Source organism: Ascidiella aspersa, chromosome 2, assembly GCF_963924565.1.
Source record: "Ascidiella aspersa chromosome 2, kaAscAspe10.2, whole genome shotgun sequence".
In the NCBI taxonomy this organism is placed as follows: domain Eukaryota; kingdom Metazoa; phylum Chordata; class Ascidiacea; order Phlebobranchia; family Ascidiidae; genus Ascidiella; species Ascidiella aspersa.
Genome location: NC_139448.1, coordinates 29366440 through 29392005, shown reverse-complemented (window position 1 = coordinate 29392005; position 25566 = coordinate 29366440). Strand labels below are relative to the sequence as shown.

The 25566-nt window shown below is 36.8% G+C and overlaps 1 protein-coding gene across 2 annotated transcripts in view; it reads left to right on the top strand.

Moving 5' to 3' along the window:
* Positions 1 to 25148, top strand: part of LOC146164754 (calcium-dependent secretion activator 1-like) — a 40033-nt gene extending 14885 nt beyond the window's left edge. The window contains exons 12-30 of one of the 2 annotated variants that reach the window (XM_083381807.1): positions 136 to 308; positions 2052 to 2194; positions 2896 to 3032; positions 3801 to 3894; positions 4518 to 4611; positions 6359 to 6524; positions 8157 to 8295; positions 8901 to 8933; positions 10506 to 10606; positions 11195 to 11203; positions 13761 to 13917; positions 14605 to 14746; positions 15786 to 15944; positions 16771 to 16875; positions 19022 to 19148; positions 20104 to 20187; positions 21330 to 21437; positions 22811 to 22996; positions 23641 to 25148. In XM_083381807.1, coding sequence (XP_083237933.1) covers positions 136 to 308; positions 2052 to 2194; positions 2896 to 3032; positions 3801 to 3894; positions 4518 to 4611; positions 6359 to 6524; positions 8157 to 8295; positions 8901 to 8933; positions 10506 to 10606; positions 11195 to 11203; positions 13761 to 13917; positions 14605 to 14746; positions 15786 to 15944; positions 16771 to 16875; positions 19022 to 19148; positions 20104 to 20187; positions 21330 to 21437; positions 22811 to 22996; positions 23641 to 23730 — 2247 coding nt within the window. In that variant the 3' untranslated portion in view covers positions 23731 to 25148. The remainder of the gene's footprint in view (positions 1 to 135; positions 309 to 2051; positions 2195 to 2895; positions 3033 to 3800; positions 3895 to 4517; positions 4612 to 6358; positions 6525 to 8156; positions 8296 to 8900; positions 8934 to 10505; positions 10607 to 11194; positions 11204 to 13760; positions 13918 to 14604; positions 14747 to 15785; positions 15945 to 16770; positions 16876 to 19021; positions 19149 to 20103; positions 20188 to 21329; positions 21438 to 22810; positions 22997 to 23640) is intronic. The other variant, XM_083381806.1, reaches the window with a different exon arrangement.
* The last annotated feature ends 418 nt before the right edge of the window (positions 25149 to 25566 follow it).

Sequence of the window (25566 nt, the reverse complement as noted above, 5' to 3'; positions counted from 1 at the left end):
TCAAAATGTGACGCACCACACGGATCGCCTTTGGGCCAGCAAAAAAAAAATTAGGGGAGAGGCATGACCACGCGTCCACCCTTTTGATACTCCCCTATTTCCGAACCCCTGGCTAACGACTTATAATTGGCACAGGTGAGCCAGTACAACTTCGCGATGTGCTCGTACCAGGAGCGCAAGACCGAACCGAACGAGATGATGCAGCTGGACGGCTTCACGGTCGACTACACACAGGCCGACCTGGACCACGAGGGTGGACGCGCCTTCTTCAGCGCCGTAAAGGAGGGCGACTCGGTCCGCTTTGCCAGGTGAGAGTTTTTTTTTAATTACAGTAATCACTAATCAGGTGGCAGTAAATAACGCCAAATTGTATGGAAATCTTGACAAGCTTTCGCACAACCGCGCTTTAATAAGTCAAAGCAGAAATAAAAGCAGCAATGCTTTTAAATGAAAGCAATGCTTTTATTTCTACTTTGACCTGATGATCCTCGGTTGTGCAAAAGCTTGTCAAGATTTAAATACAATTTGTCGTTATATGCTACCCGATTACCCTATTTAGAATTAGGCAAATAGATTGCTAGTTATTTTACAGTTGTTGTGGTTTTAACTTGACAATTTTAACGCCTATGTTAGCTTGGTTTGTAACAAATGACATTGTAAGGTTTATAAAAGCATTACTTATGCGCCAATGTCAACAGGATAATCTGCTCGCAGATTAGAAATGACGCAATAACTCATGTCCGGAAACAAGTTCATAAAGCGAAAATTTATTTTCTTTGAAAATTTGCGGACGCGATAAAAGTGCTGCGTTAAATGTTACTCTTGTGGATCGTTTCCATGTGACCGAGTGCTGTGCTCTATAGCGAAGGCATAATGTATTCACCAGGACTGAGATAACTCTTTACCCCTAACCCCTAAAAATAGAAAAAAAAATAGAAAAAAAATAGAAAGGTGATCACTTCGATTTAATGTTTGTATAGACCAGTGCTTCCCAACCTTTTTCAGTTCGCGAACCACTTTTAATGCAAGTTTTATAATGCGACCCACAATGATGTATGACCAAACGAATGAACGACAAATTAATGATGAAGGGGACGATGTATAAACAATTAACATTCAATACGTACTGAAATGTTAAACGCGACACTACACATCTAATCCTTATGTATTTGTTGTTGCATAGATGTTGCATAATTACAATGCGATAATTTCCCAATCTAATAGTAAACTGTAACATTTAGAAATGCTTTGCGACCTACCTGAAATAGCTTCGCGACCCACTGGTTGGGAAGCACTGATATAGATTATTGGGCATGAGATAACGGGAAACTAAATTGGAGTTTTAGCGACGTGATTGCACCACCAGAAGATTAGACACTATTTTAATCTCAAATTCGTTTACAGCAAATATATTAAAATAACGAAGTACATTCCGTTTATAAATGTTTGCCACAAAGTTTTCACACTACTTTTGATAAATAAAATACCACTATATTTTCATATTTGTGAATTCGGTATCAACGGCAGATATAAACTAATAGATTATTGTTTACATTACAGCCGGGTTTATGGCTTAGGTCACGACACCCAAGGGCTAACCTGGTTAGGTTTATTGACATTTGTTCTAAGCAAGATTCTCCGTAATTTACCAAAATTGCGGCAACGTTACAACGACCTGGCCAATCATAATAAAGTTCACTATAAGCTTATAAAAAGTTAAGTAAAGAAAATTGGGTCGCCAAAGTTTTGCTGTTAAACTTATACGCTATATACTTAGACTTTCTTTTCTGACTTTCTTGTCTGATAAAGTTTAAAGTATATTGCAACCATTTAAAGCCATTGTCATCCTTAACGTGTAAGGGCGAGGTGATATCTTCATATTATACACATTCAGTTTGTCATTAAACTTATACGCTTAGTATTTAGGTCGCGGCGAAAAAAAATTGAGACACACTCCCTTACAGCAACGAACCAGGTCGTCTCAAAAATATCAAAAGCAACCCCACTTCACATTCTCCAATAGCGAACATCTCTTTCCTTTTTCGTTTTAGCGACGACGAACAGGACCGCATTCTGTGGGTGCAGGCAATGTACCGAGCCACCGGCCAGTCGCACAAGCCAGTGCCGCCCACCCAAGTGCAGAAGCTAAACGCCGGCAAACACGGACAACTCGACGCGCCCGTGTCGCAATTCTGTGAGTTTTCTGTTTTTCTGTTTTGTGTTTTTGCAAATAAGTTAATTTATAATACGATTTTTGATAATTATTTCACTTTGACTTGAGTGGAGTCGGCAGCGTCATGTTGTTGTCTCACGAGATTAATATTAGGCAACTTTGCGGACGACATATATATAGCGAATTTTAAATTGGAGTCCAGTTATTTTGCAAACGATTTGACTTGCCCTTTATTTGACATGGCATCAATCGACTTGACTTAATGGGAGTTTTTTTCAAATTACTTAAAACTTAGCTTTTGAAAATAAATGCACTTAAAGGTAATTTGCAAATAAATAAACCTTCAAGCTTCAAGTAAATTGACTTGAACTTTAATTACTATGGTAAGGCTTAAAGTCAGCTTAAAGTAGTTTTGTAAATTACCTTAGCAGGACTACGGTTTCGTATTTAATTTGACTTGATATTTCGTTATTTTGGGAATAACTTAATTATGTTGGACTTAAACTACTACGCTTATTACTTATGTTGGACTTAAAGTTACGTTTAAACGATTTGTGTTGGCCTTTATTTTTTTGGAAATCAGTACACCCTGGATTTATATTATTTGTCAATTGCTCGCATTCCACGAAAATAACTACGGCCATTTTGACTATTCTTAAAGGATAGTAAATAAAAGTTTTTTAACTGAAAACTCGCTTACCTTATCCGTCATTTGACTTCAGACGCGGACCGGGCGCGCAAGCACGGCATGGACGACTTTATATCGGCCGACCCGTGCAAGTACGACCACTCGTCCCTCTTCGAGCTGCTGCAACGACTCACACTTGATCATCGGCTCAACGACTGCTACTCCTGCCTGGTGAGATACTTTCGTTTCTTCAAGAGGCTAGGCGTATTTCGGGAAATAAAAAAAATTGATTGAATTCTTTTTTGTACCACGTACACACAGAGAGACGCATATAGAATCGTTCTATTTGGTTTAAAATGCCAGACTTTTAAAGGAGACGTTACGTATTGATCATACATCAAACAGTTTTGGAAAACTAGTTGTGACAAGTTTACGTCACAAACCATAATAATGGATTTATTTTGTTAAACTTTAAAATTGGAGAGGTGTCTCCCAAATACGTTTTGGTTACACTGTGCGAAGAAATCTATAGTTTTTAAGTTGGTATAAAAAATGTAATACAATTTTGTTATCTGCTTTTTACGTACATAACCAGAATATATACCGTGTCAACGCACCTTCCTACTCAATTTTTTTATAAAAAAAATTCTCGTGTACAAAATCGATAGTAAACGCTTTCCAATAGGATTGTTGTTTGCTAAAAAATCTATTTACCGAATGAATATTTGTATAGAATAACGCCTTGCGTTAACTATAGTTTGGCGAAATTATTCCCTCTTTCAGTTGTTAATCGTATGAACTAAATTATGTCCGATAATTTTAAATCGCAGCCCATACCGGATGCTAAGTGGGATATGGTAGTATCGGTATTCGTTTGATACTTGGGTGGTAACGGTGCCGATACGATACTAAAGTAATATAATAATTTCAGCAATGTCTATTTATTTCCACCTTGAAAGGTAAGTTTATAAAACAGTTTTTAATGTTTTTGTTTTTCAGGGCTGGTTTTCGCCTGGCCAGGTGTTCGTGCTGGACGAGTACTGCGCCCGCTACGGAGTGCGTGGATGCCACCGGCACCTCTGCTATCTCGCCGGTAAGCTCTAAACTATTTGCTATAGAATCGTCACGACAGTTTTTTTAACGCACTCCGAGCAATTTTTTTTGTTCAAAACCAAATCTGCAGTTTTGAGTCATTTTTTCTTCTAGTAGAAATTTTGAATTGTACATTTTTTTAAACATTTCGCCTGCAGATAAGTTTTTATTTTATAATATGGTGTATATGAAGTCTAAAATTAATGTTAGCTGGTTTAACTTCATCGCTGATGGACAAACTACATGGTAAAACATAAAGTTAAAACTGTGTTAACCGCCTGTTCCTACTGATGTTTTCAAACTTGTTTCTATTGTATTAAGTGTTTTGTTCGAAAATGTTAAGAAAAATCGGATTTAACCAAAATGTGTAATAGATTACCTTTACACCTTCGCATAAACCTTCGCATAGAACACAATCATCGATTATAATACCAAATTCCGTCTGACCAGAGAAGTTTTACTGTAATAACCACCTACACGGTTGTACAATGTACAGTGTTGTTTAATTAATTGTATATCGGTGACATCACAGAAACACCTCATTTGACCACTAGCACTCCGACGTGTGACGTAGTATTACGTCACTGCCTTAGCCTACATCTAACCTGTTAATTGCATTTTTAGATCTACTGGAGCGCGCCCAGCAAGGCCTGATGATCGACCCCACCTTGCTTCACTACAGCTTTGCATTCTGCGCCAGTCACATTTATGGCAACAGGTAAAAATCGCAATCAACGATCTGCGACTAAGTACATGAAACTGTATGAAAAAACAACAACATAGAAATGTTTTTTAAATCATATAGACGTTTGTTAATATTTAACTTTCATTATATGCAAAAAAAAATGTTAGTCAGGGTTGGAATTAAAACAAGGCGGTCGAGTGACCATTAAATAAGCATCGCCCGGACAAAATACCACTCGCCAAAAAATGACATTTCCACGGCGAAACATCTTCCACGAGAAAGCTATTAAAGAATTCGATGCTCAGTAAAATAACATGTTCCTATGCCCATTATAGAGGCTTGGCTGTTTATCGCAATATTAGATGCGTAGGATTTTTACCATGTGCGATGCGCCTGTTGATTCGTTGTTAGTTGCGTAGGTGGCTTTCAGCAGTGGGCGTTTAACAGAATTGTTCGCTGATGAACTTAGCAATAGGTCAATATAGAGTTGACAACGACAGAACAACAACCAATTTTTGCTTTAGGCCACTCGCCAGTCAGGTAAGTGGATGCAAAATCAATCACCACTCGCCTGGAACAAATTGCACTCGCTTTGACGAGCGGGCGCGTGCGAAATCCCAACCCTGTTTATGTTTTTTAAGCTTTTTATTGACTTTTTTCTGAAAGGTGGTGGCACTTTTTCTTGCGTTTTTAGCTGAACATTTTGACATTTTAATAACCCGGAAATTAAAAAAAAATATAGGTTGACATTTACAACTGACGTTTGGAACTGTATATTGAGTTAAAAAAAAAATTTAAGGGCAAAAAATTAATAGTAAAATTTCGCTTTCCGCTTTTCCAGAATACTAATTGAAAGCTGTTATGACGTGGCCCTAATGCGACTTTTCGCGGTAAGCGATTATCCATCAACATCTTAATGGCGAAGTACGAATCGATAAATACTTCAGGAAAATAACTGATCATTATAGTGACCCCTTGCTAGTTTGAACGACCTCTGTGAATCATCAACCCGAAAAAACAATGTAAAAATTAAAAAAAAAACTGTCGGTTCTATTTATTGACGCACAGAAGATTTCTGTGTTCGACCTCGTGAATTTAAAATCTTCAAAAAATAGAAAACAATGACTGTTTCACAATAGAAATATAAGTATATTATCTACCAGTTTTTGTTTTTCGGCAAAAAGTCAAACTCACAAACGTACATGCAATGCAGACTGATCAGCGCGGCTGTATGGCTCCACTAAAGTGGTTTGTAAACAAAAGAGATCAGTGTGTGTGAAAAAATAAACGTATTCGCATTACAAATAGTTATGCATGCATCCATGTTTTAAATCAGGGTGGGCAACTTTTTTAACCAAAACAGAAAGGTCTCTGTCGGCCGTTAAATGTTAACTGTGTATTTACGCATCCTATTATAACCGCAACGACAGTTAATTAAGGGATAAAACTAGGGTATTTTGCAATTTCAACTCGATGGAGGAACAGTATTAACGCAAAATGCAAAACATGCTTGCTATTTCGAATAGTTGAACTAGCCTAAAATAAATGAGGAATGGCCTAGTGCCCTGTTTGTGAAATAGGTCGCGGGCTGGATGATTTGCGTTGGCGGGCCGTAACTTGCCCACCCCTCTTTTAAATTTTAACTTTGTTTTGTAAAAAGCGTGTATTTTTTATGCAGTTTTTATTACTTACTGTCAGCTGAAAAGTTTAGCAACTATACTATGAGCACAATAAAAGAAAATAAAGAGGTTACCAATCGAAATTCTGATTTTTTTCTCAGGCCTGACGGGATTGGAACGGTGACGCAAGACGAGAAGAACCGCTTCGACGAGATACAAGAGTTGCTGAGGAGGCATCTCATGCATCAGATCACACACTTCCGCTACTGCTTCCCTTTCGGCCGGCCACAGGGAGCTTTGAAGGCAACACTCTCCCTGCTGGAACGGGTCAGTATCTTCCAGCGTTGTCAGCAAGTCTTGTCGAAATAACTTATGTCTTAGTCAGGTGACTCAAGTCATTCAAAAAATAACTCGAGTCCAAGTCAAGTCTTTTTCAAAAGTTAGCAAGTCCAGTCCCAGCCAAGTCATTATAAGTGCAAGTCAACTTTAAGTCGTTCATTGACATAAAAAATAATACGTTTGTCTATTGAGATTAGCAAACTCGTCCAAATACTAGAAATATCTAAGCTAAAAATAACAAAACCGTAATATACAGCCAGCAAGTTGATTTAAGTGCAAAAATTTGATAAACGAGCAAATTTTCTTGAAAAATATTAAAAAAAAAAACACTTTAAACCCAAGTTATTTGACACAATGACTTAGTTTAAGTCAAATCATTTTGATGAAAATACTTAAGTCAAGTCATCCCTCATTGACTCAAGTCATTACAACACTGTATCTTCTCTTTGATTTTTTGTTTTTTTTGATGGCATATTGGGCGCTTCTTGTAGTCTTAAAAAAAATGTAGGTACTTTTTATGCATTTTTTTTAATTCTGAAAGTCTTTTTTGTTTCATTAAGTTTAAAAAGTTGAAACTAGAAAAGACGGAACTCTGCCTTGCATTCTAAAAACGGTTGTTATAACAAGTGTTATTTGCAATAAAACTGGGAATTATTTTAAAACTAAACTTGTTATACGAAAGTGATTCACAATATATTTTAAACCAGAGGTTTTATAACTTTTTTAACGCGATCCCCTAAAAAACTTTGATTCGCGTGAACCATTGTCGGCATGAAAGATCACGCCGTAAATTGAAGTCATTAAACAAGTGGATTGAGAAAACTGTTTTCGGCTCAACAAATGTAAAACTAAAATGTAGTTTAAATGTATTCTAGTTGAAAGATCCAATGTTGTTGTTTTTTTTCAATTTAAGATTTTTGTGGATGTTGTTTTATTTTTTAAATTATACACTAAGACTAAGACTTCGTTTAGATCTTAAGGGACCTGTTAAAACAGTGGTTCTCAAACTTTTTTGAGCGCGACCCAAATCTGAGTTTTATGAGCATCTCACGACCCAAGCTTAAACATAAAAAAATCTATTTTTTCTGACATGCATGAAATAAAAAAAGACACGACAACCAGATATAGTAGCCTACACAGTTCTAAGAAAGAATGATTGATTACAAACAAATGATTGATATATTTTAGTGTGATTAGTGAAACTGATTTTTTTCCTTTATAATATCACCGTGGCTTGTTTGGTGACTAAAGCTTACACCAGTCTTAACAGCTAGTGTAGTTGGTTATGGCTATACTGTAGCTGCGGCTGCCTTCAAAACGTTCATAAAACCTCTTATGATATCCAATGATCCAGGTTACAGATTTGAAGCCACGTGAATTGAATTGAAAATACTTGAAAATAGTTATGAAAAGTTCGTTTGCGCAGGATTGAATCACTATAGAGCGACCCATGTTTGGGTCGCGACCCATACTTTGAGAACCACTGCCTTAAAACTTGGCCATGTGCCCCCAAAGGTGTAGGTGGTACTTTGCTGTAATCTGCCCAAATAAAAGCTGTATTTATAAAATGTTATGACTATCAACATCAAAAGTAAAGCTTCCTTCCTTGGCAACCCACAGGTAATGATGAAGGACATCGTGACGCCCGTTCCCGCCGAAGAGGTACGCAGCATTATTAAGAAATGCCTTGAAGACGCGGCACTGGTCAACTACACCAGGGTGTCGGAGTACGCCAAAGTAGACGGTAAGCTGTCCAAGCTGCGAGTTGTTGCTTTCTGAACTTACATACGTTTAAATATTGTAAAGATGTCGCTTGGGTTGGTAAACGGGCATATCGCTAACCTTTGTTGGACGTGGTAAACGCTCTGCCACCAGTGTCATACTCCTTGCAACTGCATAATTCCGCCCTCTTGATTTTATAACTAACACAGTTATAAAATTTTGTGTGCCGACTCACAAATCCTAATAAAAGACCATGTGCTTTGGGAAAGGCTTGCAAAAATTGGTCGGCCAGTAATATATTTAGGGTATTCGTGAGTGCAAAATTTCTCACAGCCTATTTTTATCCTCGATTTGCGACCATTGAAATCCAACCTATTAAGTAAGCCTTCTCGAAGGCACCCGTTTTATTAATACAATGTAATAAACTGGATAACCTAAAATTCTTAAAAAGGAATAATCTCAAAAAGTTGTCTCGTACTTTCAAATACTTATTCACCCTTTTCACCCAAAACCTCTGGTTCACTTCTCAAAATAAATCTTGGTATTGTAATGTCATTTTGCTTTGCTCATGCCGAGTTAAACTTCTTTGGACAATGCCAAAACAAAATTGCTCTGTGTCGTTTTGTTAATCTGTCAATCTAACGCATAGTAAAAGCAATGAAAACATTAAATATAGTTTAAACCAGGGATGTCCAACCTGCGGCCCGTCTGAAATTTTTGTGCGGTCCGCTATAGTCATTTTCACTCCCAAGTAGTATTTTAAACGTTCAATATTAGCCTAATTAAAATGTACCAGTCAGCTTTTAGGTGCGCACTAATAGTATAGTATGGGTAAAAAATATATATATAACTCTAAAAAGGCCCGTTATAACTCTAAAGAGCAATACTTAATCTTGAAACTTAATAGGTTCTGCGGCCCATTAAATTATTTCAAGTGTTAATGCGGCCCACTGTAATAAAATGTTGGACATCCATGGTTTAAACCAAGCTTTACCTTTTAAAAATATCCTTAACCTTTTTGTACTGTACAACTATTTAAGATATTTCGTCGGTAATGTTTATCTTTTCTTGTAAGGTTTAACCAAGTCCGTTTCATCAATCGTAAAAGCCGTGCCCCCGCAAATAAACAGTAATTAGACTGTCTGTCTGTAGGTGTTTTTGTGTGTAGTTGTGTAGTATGATGCTGCATGATTTTATTCGGTTGTTTGATTGTTTGTTTTCTTGTTGTTGTGTCCTTTTGGATGAAACTGTCCCATTGTGGACTTGCCGACACAATGTTATAGTTGGGTATATTAAAACACTATTTTTTAGAGTCGTCTTTCTGTGTCATTTTCAATTGTTAAGATTTAATGTAATTTTCTAGTTACTAAGTTAAAAAGTCCAACATTTTTTTTTTACGAAAGTCCAATTTTATTTTTACGAAATTTTCCAAACACTAAATTTATTAAATGCAAAGAATTAAAACTTGGTCAAAGATAGTGATAAATTTGTTTTCACCTGTAGTTGTGGTCGGTTGCCAATTTTATTCGACTTAATTCCGCTTGTACGAAACGAACGCTGACAAACTTGTATTTTGGATCAGGGACATTATAAATATTAGGTAATGTAAATTACAGCTATTCTACGATGTTTTGTATTACTCGGACTGCATAATATATTCATATATAGTTCTGTCTCTACGATATATTAAACGTAGTAATTCTAAACCACTGTAATGATTGCATGTTATGTTTTTCACGGACAGTTGACGACCCAACTATTAAAACAGTACCATTTGCAGTGAATCACAATTATTTGCATGATTAGGTGAAAAAGTCCCCTTTTTCATATTTGCTCGTGAGTGCCTAAAGATTGTAATTGCGTGCTGTATCACGGGTGTTTGCTATCCTACCAACACATGTGTATTTTCTGTTTGTCAGCGGTAAACGTATTTATTTGAAACGTCGAAATATTTTTAAAGACCGGATTTGTGTTTTTCTACGTAATTTAAACCTTCCCCGATAATTGTAAAACACCATTCTCAAAGAAAAGAAATTTATGTTTCGTGGCTTGTTTACAGAAATGAAATTGCATTAAAAATAAAGCATTTTATTTGCCAAGTTGAATGTTTATCACAAACAAGACACTCAACCGGGATAACGGTTTGAGCCATAACATTGGCAACAAAACGATTTTTTTGTAAACCGTTTCAAAAAACGTCGCCAAATCGTGTTATTTAACCCCGGAATGTTTGTGGATTATCAACAGAGAGTTTAGATCAAGAGGCCAACAAACAACTCGAGTTGACCACTCACCTGGCCGAACTTTGCATCGACGTGCTTCAACAAAACGACGAACACCATTACGAGGTACGTGCTGGCATCGAGCATACTTTTTATATAATGTCTACCAAATTGGTTGAGTCAAGGTTTCTCGTGAGAACCCGAAGTAAATACGTGTTTTTCTCTTTTTTAACACCTTGACGTTTAATTAATAAATGCGGCTTAAGTGTTTTTTTTAACAAACGAGAAAGTTTACAGTTGCTGTGCGCTGTAGCTCTTCAACGGTTATCCAACTATAGTTGTTCGGAGCCGATACCCGAAGCCAAATTTAAGCAACTTTATGTTTCGCACATCTAAAGCAGTTTGTTGTCAGCCAAACAGCACATCACATTTGCACGTTAAAATTTGACTAATTTTGCTTATTTCGCCATAGTAATGACGTCATTGGCCACGGATAAGATCGGCGATACTTTGTCGAAAAATGTCGGTTATAACTATCAGAATAAAATACCTAGTATCGGACATACCTAAAGGTATAAAAATAAACATCGAAATTCTGTATGTTATGTAAGTATTTTTTCTGGACTTATGTGGATTAGGTTTTGATTAATGGGCTTCACACACTAATTTATCATTTAACCGTTTGCTTTTTTGCTTGCTTTGTCGGGCGTCCAGGGCAAGGAGGTAAGACGAGTGTGGGTGATATTTCTGCATGCTTTCGTAATCGTTACGTCGTGTGTAAAATTTTCTTTCGTTAAGCCCTAATGTGAATTACAGCGAGGCCTGTCTGTTTGGCCGTGCCTCTTCTACATTGTTAATGTTTTTGCCAAGAGCGGTTGTGTGGGGGTACTGTGCAACCTTGTAAACGTTGGTGTTGGTTTTAAAATTAAATTGCCATTTTTTTGGTGTGGTGATAATTGCGGGTACATTAGGACTATATTTGACGAAGATTCTTTAAACCAGTGTTTCGCAACATTTTTTGGATTGCCGCACCCTACAAAAATTATAAATAGTAGCGGCACCCTTGCTCGTATTTTTGCTGAGTGGTTAATTGTAACGTTTAAATAAACGAGATTGAAGCAGCACATTACCTGTGTAACAAGGTTAAAAAACCGTTTTTAAATTTTGGCACTTTTATCATACACAAAAAAAAGTTTCAAAAAGCTGCAAAAATTGGAATCCGAATGATAAAAATGGCACCCTGGAGTGCCGCGGCACCCCGGTTGAGAACCACTGTTTTAAACACATAACCCTGCAAAAGTGCTGTTTTGCAATTTATTTATACCCTAAAATGATAGCGACAACACCTTTTTTTCCATTGCTCGTATCCCACAAAGGCTATTGCTGTACAATGCGTAGTACGCTAATTGAAGCACGCATTTGCACGTTTCAAATACCACACCAAGCATTATGGATGCGTAAAACAGTTTGTGTTGTTGACAATTCGTTAGCAAATTAGAAAGACTAGATTTTTGCAAAGAAAGGATTTTAAATACCGTTCACCTAAAACGCAAATTACACAAAGCAATCCCGATAAGAGCCGTCAAATAATTGTATATAATTGATACGCAATATTGCACATGTTTGTTTTACGATTGGTTCGTCCCAGGGCTATTTAACGATTGAAGCAACTTTTGCTAACCAATGTAATTACTTATCTCCAAAGGGAAATTTAACTATATTTTAGAATGTATTTTTAAAAATGATTTAGGATGATCTCCTATCTTAAAATGCTGATTTAAAGGAACTAAAACCCCGTCTCTTAACTCTTTACTATTTTGTTCATCTGTATGCAACTTGTCGGGCCATTGTACTGTTATTTATTTATTAATCGAGTATTGGTCATACGTCAATTTTAGAGGCAGGAGTAAGACACTAAAACTCTAAAAAGGGCAGTCAATGATGCCATAGTAAGTTTTAGTAATAAAATGCTTGCTATTATTATTATCCTCTGGCATGTGATTTACAACCATTATTAGGAAACAAACTGCAACTAATGATAATGATTTTGTGGTACGAACAAATGAAAAAGATCAAAAATTAGTAAAATTCCTATCGCTTGGTGCGTCCCAAGTACAGCAAAATATTTTCAAAAGCGTCGCAAGAGAAAAGTGGGACAACCACTGCATTAACTAGTCGGCGATTATCTGCAAACGTTGGGGTAATCTAGGGACTTAAAACTCCCGCGAATCACTCAACATCTTGCGACCAAGGACTGCAAAATAGGCGATTCATATATAATGCAAAACGACCAGTTGCTCTTTTATCGATATTGTCGCCAGCGTTATTGAACAAATTCAACAACAGGCCATCGATTATGTTGCATTTTGTGTTCAAAACCATAGCGCAACTGGGAAATGACGACAAGCCGCAGACAACGTAGCGAGACTAATCTCGTTTTTACAACACGACAGCCCCTCAGAGACGCCCTTGAATGTGAATTTGACCATCGTTATTTGATTATATGGCGCCAATCGTCGCTATCAATAATAGATCCTGGTGACAAAGCAGCTATAGGTTACAACAGTGAGCTATTGTTTACACCAGGGGTTCCCAACCTTTTTTACACCGTGGCCCCCTTTAAAAATTTTGAGAAATCAATGGCCCCCTTATTTTTTCAACCTTTTAAAAAAATAAAGAAACGTAATTTTAATTTAAAAAATGGTTTGTACAGTATCATACAGTTTTTTCATGGCCCCCTTGAAAAAGGCTTGTGGCCCACAGGTTGGGAACCCCTGGTTTACACCGAACGATTTTTCGTGGCCGCTTTGCGAGCCTGCCCACATAAACATAGCGGTTTTTAGAAGTTAAGCTCCTTCGCGTAACTTGACCTTTGGTGAGCAGGTTTATGAAAAGTTTAGGTTTATGAAAAGTCCAATTTCAGGTTTTTAAAAAGTCCAATTTTCGGTTTATGAAAAGTCCAATTTCAGATTTTTGAAAAGTCCAATTTCAGGATTTTGAAAAGTCCAATTTTAGGTTTATGAAAAGTCCACTTTTAGATCGATGTAAAGCGACAAATTTTATTTTTTAAGCCTTTAACTGTCTTTGAACTGTTTACATAAAAGCGTGTGCTAACAACCCTGTATATATTCTACCCGCGACTTGGGCAACCGAAATCAGTCTGCTTTTTTTTAATATGTTTTTCGTAAACCTGGATCCATTCGCACTTTGCCTAATGGTGGCATTCGAACGAAAAACGCCAATTTCGCAGCTTAATAAAAATTTCGAAAAATCGCGGCAGGCGTTCGCGTGGTTCAGCGACCTTATGAACGAGCACTCGGAGATTTTCTGGTCGCTCTTCGCGGTCGACATGGACTCGGTGTTGGAACGGCAGGCTCCCGACACTTGGAACAGCTTTCCGGTCTTCCAGCTGCTTAACGACTACCTCCTCAACGACCGTGAGTACAGGAGTATTCGATGCTTTGGATTTTATTTCATTACTATATAGAAGCGCGTATCTCTACGTGGAATCATAGAGATAAGTATTTTACTAAATGTCAGTGTAAGTTTATTTGATAACCTATACACGATAGCTTGTGCGAAACGTGCGAAATATTTATTATACAATGAAGCCTTTCAGGTAAGAAAACAAACGCTGCATTAGATTGCAACCCATGGTTGAAATGCACAAATACATTTGGTATTAGGGTCGGCACTTATCCTGTTCATCTGACATCCATAATCCTAACTGTGAGTGCTCGTCGCTCAAGAAAATTGGTTCTAAACCTGCGATCAGCAACCCTTGGGGTTCACTTGGTCGGCCAATTGCTTTTTTTATGTATTGGTGTTTTTTAACATTCTAAGGGGAGTTTTAAAGAGCAAGGCTTTTAGTAAACAATAAGACGCTTATTTATTAATGTTCCTGCTAGTAAGTGTTATGTCATTGTTTTTGTTAATATATTATTCTGCTGAAAACTGTACAAAATATAAAAAAAAACTATTAACATAAATGTAGCGAAATTTTGCACTTATAGAAATTGACTTGGAATGCACTGGTTTTATTAATAGCCGCTCTAAATGATTTACCCACGACGCCCGTCAATTCCACGTCATCTAACTAATGTTTTTCCTCCGATTTCCCGCAGCCAACCTTAAGCTGGGCAAGTTCCACTCTCACCTGCGCGACACTTTCGCTCCGCTGGTGATCCGCTACGTCGACTTAATGGAATCCTCGATCGCGCAATCCATTCACCGCGGATTCGGCAAGGAGGCATGGGACGCAAGCACGTATGGGCGTTTTTTAGATTTTTTGTTTTTGTAAATAAGTTGACTGTTTAGGGCGTTGTACGTTTGTTCAATTGTTTTTGTTATATATCGGTTTTATGTCGCCAAAAACACTATTTAAATCTTTGGAATACGTAAAAGCCGTTTTTAAAGTTTTTATTTTTGTGAAATATGTTGATTTCTTTTGACAGATTTTTTTTTTGATTTCGGCTAAACGCGCAGAGTTGATTAGTTTTTTTATATTTTATTCATTTTTATAAATCGTTTTCATGTCGTCGGTAACACTATTCAACTCTTGGAAATAACCTATTGGTAACTCTGGAAAAAAATCCAATTTATATATTGAATCCTAGGAAATTGTTTTAAAAATAGATATTTGAATTTTACATTTTTAAATTCCTTTGTGCCTCTAATTCCAAAAATTCTAAATTTTCGGAAAAATTCAAATTGTTCAACATGTATTAAATTGAAAATAACGAATATGTATTATATATTTTTATTTAAATTAAATGTTTTTTCAAAGAAATTTTTCAAGTTAAATTTTTCTTCTGTGCTCGTACTGCAACCTTTTTCATCGCCATGCTTCGAAATTGAATATGGTTTTACTTTCAAAGTAACTTACCGTCGCGCGTCACCTAACGCTATAAAATTAGGAAGTTGAAACTATTTTCCGCTTAACTTACTTTACCAGCGAATTAACCGACGTTTTCTACTATGATACTGCAACTCCCCGGATGTCGTATGTCGTCGATAATACTATTTAAATCTTTGGAATAACCTATTAGTAACTTTGAAAAAACAACTACATATTAAATCTTCGAAAATTCATTTAAAAATATATATTTTACTTTTACGTTTGCTCTTTGCCTCTTACTACAACCTTTTTTATCGCCGTGCTTAAAAATGGAAACCGTTTTTGCTTGTATATTAACTTACCATTAACATCATTAAACCTTCTAAAATTGTAGAGTTAAATTATAGCATATCTTACTTTACGGGCGAATTGACCGGCGTTATGATATCGAAACTCCCCTTTGCGCAGAACGAACCCGATCAACGTTGCGAACGACGTACTCTGGAAACTTGAGGCGCTCCAGGCTTTCGTGCTTGAGCTTCACTGGCCAGATGACGTGTTCGCTTGCCACATCGAGCACAGGCTCAAGCTTATGGCGTCCGACATGATACAGAGTGTCGTCACCAGGTAGGTTTGAAGCCTTTGTACCGCTGGGGACAATTTTACTGATTTAATTGAGTAACCCGAGCTTGCTAAGTAATCTAATGCAGTGCTCTTCAATCTTTTTTGGTTTCGTAATACCCTTTGTGTTGTGGCGAACTCATGAACCCTGTTTACTTAAAAGGTAAACTGAGGTAAAAAGCGATATGAAAATAAATTATGCATATCAATATCATCATGTCAATTAAACCGAGTGGAGCTGCTGAAGTTTTACACACTATCGGTGAGAGTTCGATTGTGGTTGCAGGCTGCTTGCGAGTACTATTGCATGTCATAAAGTAGCATTCAATGCCATATTAATGGTTCTTTAAAAGTTTGTGATGTACCCTTGTGTACCTTTTAGTACTGGTGCACCCCATGCATATTTTGGTGCACCCCGGTTGAAGAGCACTAGTTATTTCAAATCAAAAAGTTAGTCCATGAGTCGCAACGGATTTGCATCATTATAGTGAAGTTGTATACATAAAACACGCCAATATTGGTGTGTTATTGCACATAAACTTCACGATAACACTATTTATAAACTATAATTAGAATATTTTTAAATTTATTGTGTATTTACTTTTTAGTTATTCCACTTTAACCAGTTTATGGCTGTTTGCAGCAAAAGTTTACTTGCTCATACTTTTAGAAGAAACCTAAAAAAAGCTTACTTAAAAAATACTTATTTTATAGCTATTCCATTTTTAACCTAACAATTTTTTAGTTGTTCTACTTTAACCTAGGCCTATTTATAGCAAAAGCTAACCTCAAAAATACACCTAATTTCAACTTAACTTGTCGCGTGTCGCAGGACTCTGCAGCGCTTCACCACCATCCTGACTGCATGTCGCGTGTCGCTCGATTTCGTCATCACGCATCAGCTGTGCGCACTCATCAACGTCGCTCTCGAGTGCAGGTCAGTCGACCGTGAACGGGGTGTTATCAAATTGTGCAAAATTTTTGCGCGCATTTTTTTTTCAAAAAGTACACAGGAAAAAATGTTAATTATCCACAGGTTTTGAACGTCAATCCTGTACCCCATGTGATAACTAATGAAGGAACTTATAAATAAAATACCTTAAGTGTCGGGTGTTAAAAAATTAAAAGTAACCATTGCATACATGCTAGTAAGCTGTACGTTCTTTTGCCCACCTAACATGTTGTTTTAATGTTCGCTGACCCGTTGATTTTCAACAGCGACCTAAAAAATTGCACCAGTACCCACGGAAAATAAAGCAATTTAGACTAACAAATTGTACACTGCCCAATGTCCAGTAAAACAATTTGAATACACTGTTAAAATTGGCTATTTCTAGCTAAAACTTGAAATAATCATGAAAAGGTAACATCATTAGGCCTCGTTCGGCAAAACAGAACCACATGACAAAACTAATTGATGCAATCGATTTTCGATGAACTGAAAAATATTTTTCGTGTAGTCGTTTGTCAGTACGGACACGAACGGGGCAAAATTCAATATAGCGTTAATCACTAAAACACAAAAATTTTGCTCTGGGATAATCCTTCATACCAACGCAGACGCAGAACAAGCCAAGGCTTCTCCATAGGGAATAGGGTCGCGTAGTTTAAGTCTTTAAATGGATAAAAATGTCAGCTAAACCGTGGCTCTGAAGGTAAGAAACGAAAAACTTGTTTAGTGCAGCCATAATTTGATTTTAGATATTAGATACTGTAAATGCACTAAACTTAGATTTCGACAGAAAGTTTTGACGATTTCCTTGGTCGATATGATTACTCTCAATGATTTTCCTAATAATCACGATGTAAAGTGGAATTCGCTCGCTATGGAGACATTCGACTGTTTTTAAGTTTATTTTTGATTTTTTTGTCGCGATTCGCAAGTCGCCTTTCACCGCGTCGATTTAAGTTATGTATAAAATGCAAAATTGCGTTAAGTTCATAGTTAACTTTCTCCTTGGTATTTTTAAGATTTTTGGAGCCATTTTTTCTTTCATAACCGCTTTGTCTGGTTTGCGCATATCGAAAAAAGTTTAACTATAACTTCTGCTACGAATGTCGGATACTGGGTATTTTAATCCAATACCCGATATTTTGAGCAAAAAGAACCGCAAACCGATCGGATACCAAATGTTCTCATTACAATGGTTAAACAAGCCATCAAGTTGAAATGTGATTGCTAATGACTTTCAGCGTAGTAGTCCGAAATTTGATTTTGCGTTATTGGAAGCCTTTTCATCTTCGATTTTTTAACTTATTTTTTTCTCTGATACACACCTATAAAATACAAATCACCCCGTTAGATCACAAGGCATCGCTTAAATTCTTAATTTCAGTTGGTATCGATGCCCACCCAATACCAAGGTAACTTCCGAATTTTGTATCGAAGCTGCCCCGATGCTACTACTTCACCGTTTATGATACTATGTTAAAAATCTTTGTAAATGCATTTATGGCCGCATTTGTCTAATTGTTAGTAGGGTAAGGCGTGCTATAAAGCTCTGTGGATATGTTAGACGTCACCATTCTTATCGCATTTTACTCGCGCTTGTGCTTTTACGTGCGTTTTAATTCTTTTTATTTCTTCTTTGACCTAATGAAGCACGGTTGTGCGAAAGCTTGTCAAGACTTAAATATAATTTGTCTACAGTTGTGTATTTATTTTCTAGTTATTTTACTTTTAACCTAGAAATTTTTTAGATATTTTACTTTAACCTGGACCTATTTATAGAAAAAGCTAACTTTAAATAGACGCCAATTCCAACACGGTTGTGCGAAAGCTTGTCAAGACTTAAATATAATTTGTCTACAGTTGTGTATTTATTTTCTAGTTATTTTACTTTTAACCTAGCAATTTTTTAGATATTTTACTTTAACCTGGACCTATTTATAGAAAAAGCTAACTTTAAATAGACGCCAATTCCAACACGGTTGTGCGAAAGCTTGTCAAGACTTAAATACAATTTGTCTATATGTAGTGCCACCTGATTAGTGATTATCCTATATTAAAAACTGCTGCCTTTCGTACGACCAGCATTTGACATTTCTCGCAACCTTATTTTTCCCTCTTCCCCGGTTGCCAGGCAACAGTCGGAGAAGATCTGCGCATCAGGACACGACGCATCGGGAACCCAGCATCTTTATCACGTCGAGGTAGAGAAGGTTCTAGATGACGCCTTTGAGAGCATTGAGTCCCAACTTGTCGAGCGTGTGAGTGCACGTTTTCCAAAGCCGTGTTTTTTGCTTTTTGCCTGGGCCTGGTGTGTGGGTAATCGGTTTTATATGGCCTTGAAACTATAAAAGCATTTTATTATTTTCGTCGTCGTTGTTTTATGAAACAGTTCTTATAGTTGATATTTTTAACGCTATTAGATAGCAGCAACTTATCGTAATATTCTTTATTTTACGTATTTGCCAATCTTTATAAAAACGTATCTCGATTGTAATTGCTTATTGGGGCTTGTTGGGATGCTATTTAGTTTTTCATTTCGTTTGTAATACCATTTTGAGGGTTCCTGAAATTGGGATTCATGTTTGCTTAAACAATTTTAAATTGTATGTCCAATGTTTTCATGATTTTCCTGTATATGTTTTTTTACCCTTATTGGTTCTATCTTTTTTTTAATGAATCGCAAAAGCAACCCATAAAAATCGGCCAAACCTCAAAACAAGACAATTTAAATGGTTTCAACCAGAATTGATAAAATAATACCATTTTTTATTTTTATTGTTTATAACAGTATCTCTGTCATTCGAAGCGAGTTGTAACCATAAGAAATGACTTTTTTTTTAAATATTTCTTGTAAAATGGAAACACACTGATAACTATCGCAATAGTATAGAAAAAACAGTTTGTTTTATTAACAGGAAAGTGTATAATCTTGCTACCTTGCTAGCATAATTTTTTTTAACTTTTTTAAACAGTTAAAAACACTGATCATATTTAAAGAAATTGTTACGACCATCAAACATCTATGGATCTATTACACAAGAAAATCATTTTAACATACTAATAATTTGCGGCAGCATAAGAGATGATGTCGTTTTTGGCGACCTCTAACGTAGCTGTTTTTTCGATCTTTTTTAAGCTTTGTTATTTCAGTTACATTTATAACCAAAAGGATTTAAATTATTGTGTGTGCAAACCCAACTCTTTTTTCCTTAGTTCGACAAGATTCTACTTGCTGTGCTCGCCAAACTGTCGCGATACGACGAGGGATCCTTCACCGTCAACCTCTTCGCACTCACGGTACATTGGGTTTTCTTATGCATTTAAATTACAGAGAAATTAGGCAGCTCCGTTGCGTTTTGATAATTAATGCCCCACAAGGACCAACATACTTAGGCGTGCTCGTTGAACAAGTGATTGGATTGTCGTTTAATTTGTCCCAGTGCAATTCGTTCTGCTTAATGAGTTTACCATGTTGAATTATTTTGTTTCATTAAAGAGAAGTATGGTTACAGGTATTTGCTTGTTTCAGAGAATCACCTCAAGTTTAAAAAATATAACAAAAATGAAAATCATAAATGACACCTGCTCAAAATTAGAGATGGTTGTTATCAGTTATTGCAAAGTGTTCTGATGACTGTGGCCTTGCCTTCATATTTCATGTTTTTTTTGTTTTTTTTTTAAATCGTGTATTAGACTGTTGTTTAATTGGTCCCAGTGCATTTCGTTCGGCCTAATGGATTTAACTGGTTTTAATTATTTCGTTTGATTTCAGATAATTTCACAGATATGTGTATGATTACAAAAAAAAATAGTTTAAAAAATAAAACATTTTTCATTTTTTAGTGTCCTGTGTCACTCTCCCTGATAAAAAAAGGATATAGGACGTCGAAACGTTGGAGAAGAAAAATACCGTTTTGGGTTTTATAAAAAGCATAAGAGTAGAAATATTGATATCTAAAACGCTTTTCGTAGTTCTCTATTCAAAAATCCTTACAAACTTCCATTTCCGCCAAACCCTCATCGTAACCCCATATTGTGTTCTTATTTACCACCTTCTAACTTACTTAAACCAGTTAAATGTCTAAGGGGCATCTTTATTTGAAAATTATCTTAAAATTATCTCGGAGCTTTGTGCCAACCCGTAGCCACGTTAATACAAGTACTGTTTTGATGCGTAGACCTACAAGACAACAATATTTAAAGCAGAATATTCTTTTGCACTAGGACCAACGACATAATAAAGCTCAATAAATACAGTATTATATCTGGGTTTTGTAAAAAGTTGTATAAGTTAGATTATGGCCATTTAGGTCTTATTCCGACTGATTTAGACATTAGTACGACTATTAGGTATTTCGATCTTATTGCTGAAATCTGTATGTACAACTACAACACAAACCCCGAGCAAATGCCAACCGGCGTTTTTATTTAATCTACAGAAACCCGGCATGGAGCTGGCCGCCAGCTTCACAAGTTTCACGCGCGCAAACCAGGATGTGCTGCGCGATCGCATCAACGACGAGATGTTCGTCGAGCAAGTATTTTCAGTGAGTGCTCGTATGACTCTGCTACGCCGTCTGGTGTCGCCTGTTTGTAGTTGTACGGTACTTTTTTGCGGTATTTACGCAGTTATTGTCTGTACGCTGTTAACTGTATAGAACCGCCAATAATACTACTTGGAAGTTAAAATACCCTTGTTCACTGTATAGAACCGCCAATAATACTACTTGGAAGTTAAAATACCCTTGTTCACTGTATAGAACCGCCAATAATACTACTTGGAAGTTAAAATACCCTTGTTCACTGTATAGAACCGCCAATAATACTACTTGGAAGTTAAAATACCCTTGTTCACTGTATAGAACCGCCCATAGTACAACTTGGTAGTAAAATTACCATTGTACACTGTATAGAACCGCCCATAGTACAACTTGGTATTCAAAATACCCTTGTTCACTGTATAGAACCGCCAATAATACTACTTGGTAGTAAAAATACCCTTGTTCACTGTATAGAACCGGCCATAGTACAACTTGGTATTCAAAATACCCTTGTTCACTGTATAGAACCGCCCATAGTACAACTTGGTATTCAAAATACCCTTGTTCACTGTATAGAACCGCCAATAATACTACTTGGTAGTAAAAATACCCTTGTTCACTGTATAGAACCGCCCATAGTACAACTTGGTATTCAAAATACCCTTGTTCACTGTATAGAACCGCCCATAGTACAACTTGGTAGTAAAATTACCATTGTACACTGTATAGAACCGCCCATAGTACAACTTGGTATTCAAAATACCCTTGTTCACTGTATAGAACCGGCCATAGTACAACTTGGTATTCAAAATACCCTTGTTCACTGTATAGAACCGCCTATAATACAACTTGATAGTAAAATACAACTACCCACTGTGTATAACAGCTTATATTTTATATTGTATAATACACAAATGCTATCCTAGAAAAGGATGCATAGCGTTAATGACATTTTGAGTATTAAAGGACTGTAAGGTACTTGAAATGTCCTCAATTAACAAACAAAATACGTGGCATACTATGTATTATAGCCACCAATGTCTGCGCGACGCCAACACTGATACCATGTTGTAGTATAAAAAACATGTTAAAAAAGTCAATTTTAGAAGTATAACTAATACTTATGATGAAAGTTAGTTGTAAGTTCACACCGGGTCAGCATAAACCTTGGATTCCACTATCCAATCAATAAAACAATATCTCTCGTTTCGAGCGGGCGCCACTAGGCCCAGATTGTGGTCAATCCGTATAGCAATTGCATAGCATAGTACCTGCGAAAAATGAGGACATTAAGGTCGTTACTAAAAAAATGCATTTTCGTTTTGGCGCATTTTTTAAAACAATTTTTCAACCAATCACGCTTTGCCTTTTCCCTTCAGCGCTGGTACAAGTCTTGCGCCAAGCTGATCGCCAGCTGGCTTCAGGAGCGTTCCGAGTTACAGCTGCACCTTCACCAGCTTAAGACCCTTATTAAGATTTTCAAGAAGCTCTACCAGGACTTCGAGTTGCAGGGAGTCACCGACGTACGCTCCAAGGACTACGAGAGCGTCCACAAGCGTCTCACCGTGAGTTCATCCTTTTTCTGTTTTAGTTTGTTCGTCGATTGGTTTTTCGTTTATCGTGTTTATTTCGCACAATAAAAAAACGGCGTTTATGCGCTGCGATTTTCCAGGGAAAAAAAATTCAACGGTAGCTCCTTGCACGTGTACTTGGGATGCTGAAAAATTTCGCTTAATATGACGTCACTTAATGCTCTCTGAAAAAGATGCACTTATATCATGTGGAGTAATATAATTTAACTTTTAAGATTTAATATGTTTTTTGCTTAGTAAATGCGAAAAACAAATCCGTCTTGCATTTTAGACAAAGCCCCTTAATGGTCTTATCGGTTTCGTTTTACCGAATAAAAGTAACTGTAAACGTTCTTATTAATAACCAAACTATACCTGAAAGAAATAGCTTATTTGCTATAGGCAGGTATTTGCCTCATGGGAAACAGAGCTTAAAGTATTTGACTAACTGTTAGCGTTCACAATCGCACGCATCAAACTAAATATACAATATTTTACGGGAAGATTTATCGAGATTATTTAGGGGGGCCGAGCACCCCAAGTTCTGCAAGGGGTGCTCGTGGCGGCCTAAGCACCCAAAACTTGGCGTCTATGTGTAACTTAGCTATCACTAAAAGTCCCGCTTAACTCTTCAACAGGTGGAAGAGGCCACAGCTTCGGTTACTATCGGTCCCCTTGGCAACAACATCACCATGAAGGAGTCCGAAGACGAACTGGAGAGCGAATAGACGTCTCCTCCGCGAATCTGGGAACTGTTTCGTATGTAGTTGTGTTATTTTTAGCTGGTGGCATCTTAGGTTTTTGAAAAAAGGCAATACACATCTTAAATCTCGCTTCTTCGAAAAGGTTTTTTACTGTGAAAAAAAATGTGTGTTTTTGTTGTTGTTGCGGTCACGACTTTATTTTTTCCCTGTCTTGCACATTTTCTGTCCTTCAACAACAATTTTACTAACTACTAAGTACGTTTGACGTCGTTGATGTTGTTGCTTCCTATAAACACGTTCTAGTTTTTTAGGTTTTTTAGTTGTTTTAGTTTCGCATATGCTGACATGCTGGTTGACTAACCAAACTGCCCCCAAAATGGCTGCTATCCGTTTACCAGGGCATGTTGTTGTAGTTGATGTCGTTTTTAGTGCTTTTATCATTGTGTCCTGTGTTTTCTGCGCCCTTCGCAATAATACGTCATTTCGCTGCGCCACAAGTATTTGTGCAATTTTGACACACGAGTTTGTCAACGATGAAAACGCTACACCGGACCCTTCGTTGTTAAACCACAAACGATGTGACACTATACGTTGAAGTTGCGTGCTATTTCCCTTCGCCCACTGTCGTGTTGAAAGTGTATTCGCAACATATTGTTGAGCATTCTTCATAAGGCGCTAGGAGACCGTTTAAACTTATCCTTCTTCGTGTTTTCCGTTTTTCTTAATAATGTTCCCAATGAAGCAATATACCTATTTTGCGAGTGCGGTTTGTTTTGCTACGGTCGTATGTCAACATCAATTTCGTGCCATCGACTTTTGACAGCTTTTGTATTTGAATTAAAAAAAAACGGACCCCTCTACTATATAGCGCCTTGACAGCATAGCGCGGTTTTGCAATTAATCTTAATACCGCAGGCTTCCCTAGAACTTATTTTGTCATTTTCGCATTGTTTTCTATTTTGTCGGTGCCATAAAGTTGTATGCCATTGCGACATTTTTACCTGCACGCCGCAAAAACACATGCTATAAATTAACCTACAGCGAAAATCTTTTTTTCTTTATGTATGCTGGAATATTAGGCAAGACCAAAACAGCGTTCGTACCACAGCCATTTAACCCATGACAATGACCCTCAGGGAAATCCAAAAGCAATATCAACGGCCGATTTTTTTGCAATAAATCGCTTTTCAATGAAGTTTCAAAAGTATTACAGTCGCCGTGTATTTCTCGTACCTTTAAGAGGTGTCGTTCTATCCCCCTTCTTCTTCTGCCCTTGTGTGTTTTCTTTCCGTGCAATGTTGCTGCCCCTTCTAATTAACCGTCATCGAAATGTCAATAATCATGTCTTCATAACTATCGTCGCTCTCCTCTCCCTACGTTTCTGTGTTCGTCTGTTGCACCTCTTTATAGTATTCCACCCACATGCTTACCTTGTGGTGTTCAGCAACTAAATAAAAGTATTACTCAAGCGGTGTAATCTTTTTATAGTCAGTATACGCTAAACATAGTTTGCACTTTAAAATTATAATATGGTAAACGTCATAAATCAAATGACTTTGTGGATAACACAGTCTAATTAAATAAAAATTGTGAAAAGAACCGTGTTGTGTAGATTGTTAAAACTTCCAAAATATGTACGGTCCATGTTGGATGCGCTTTAAAGCGTCAAAAAATAGTTGCCGAAGTAAGAACCGTGTTGTGTAGATTGTTAAAACTTCCAAAATATGTACGGTCCATGTTGGATGCGCTTTAAAGCGTCAAAAAATAGTTGCCGAAGTATTTTCCAGTAAATTCTGCGTAACGCATTATTTTCAATAAAGCACACTTTAAATCTTCTAACTAAGTAGTAGGCTACCCTTA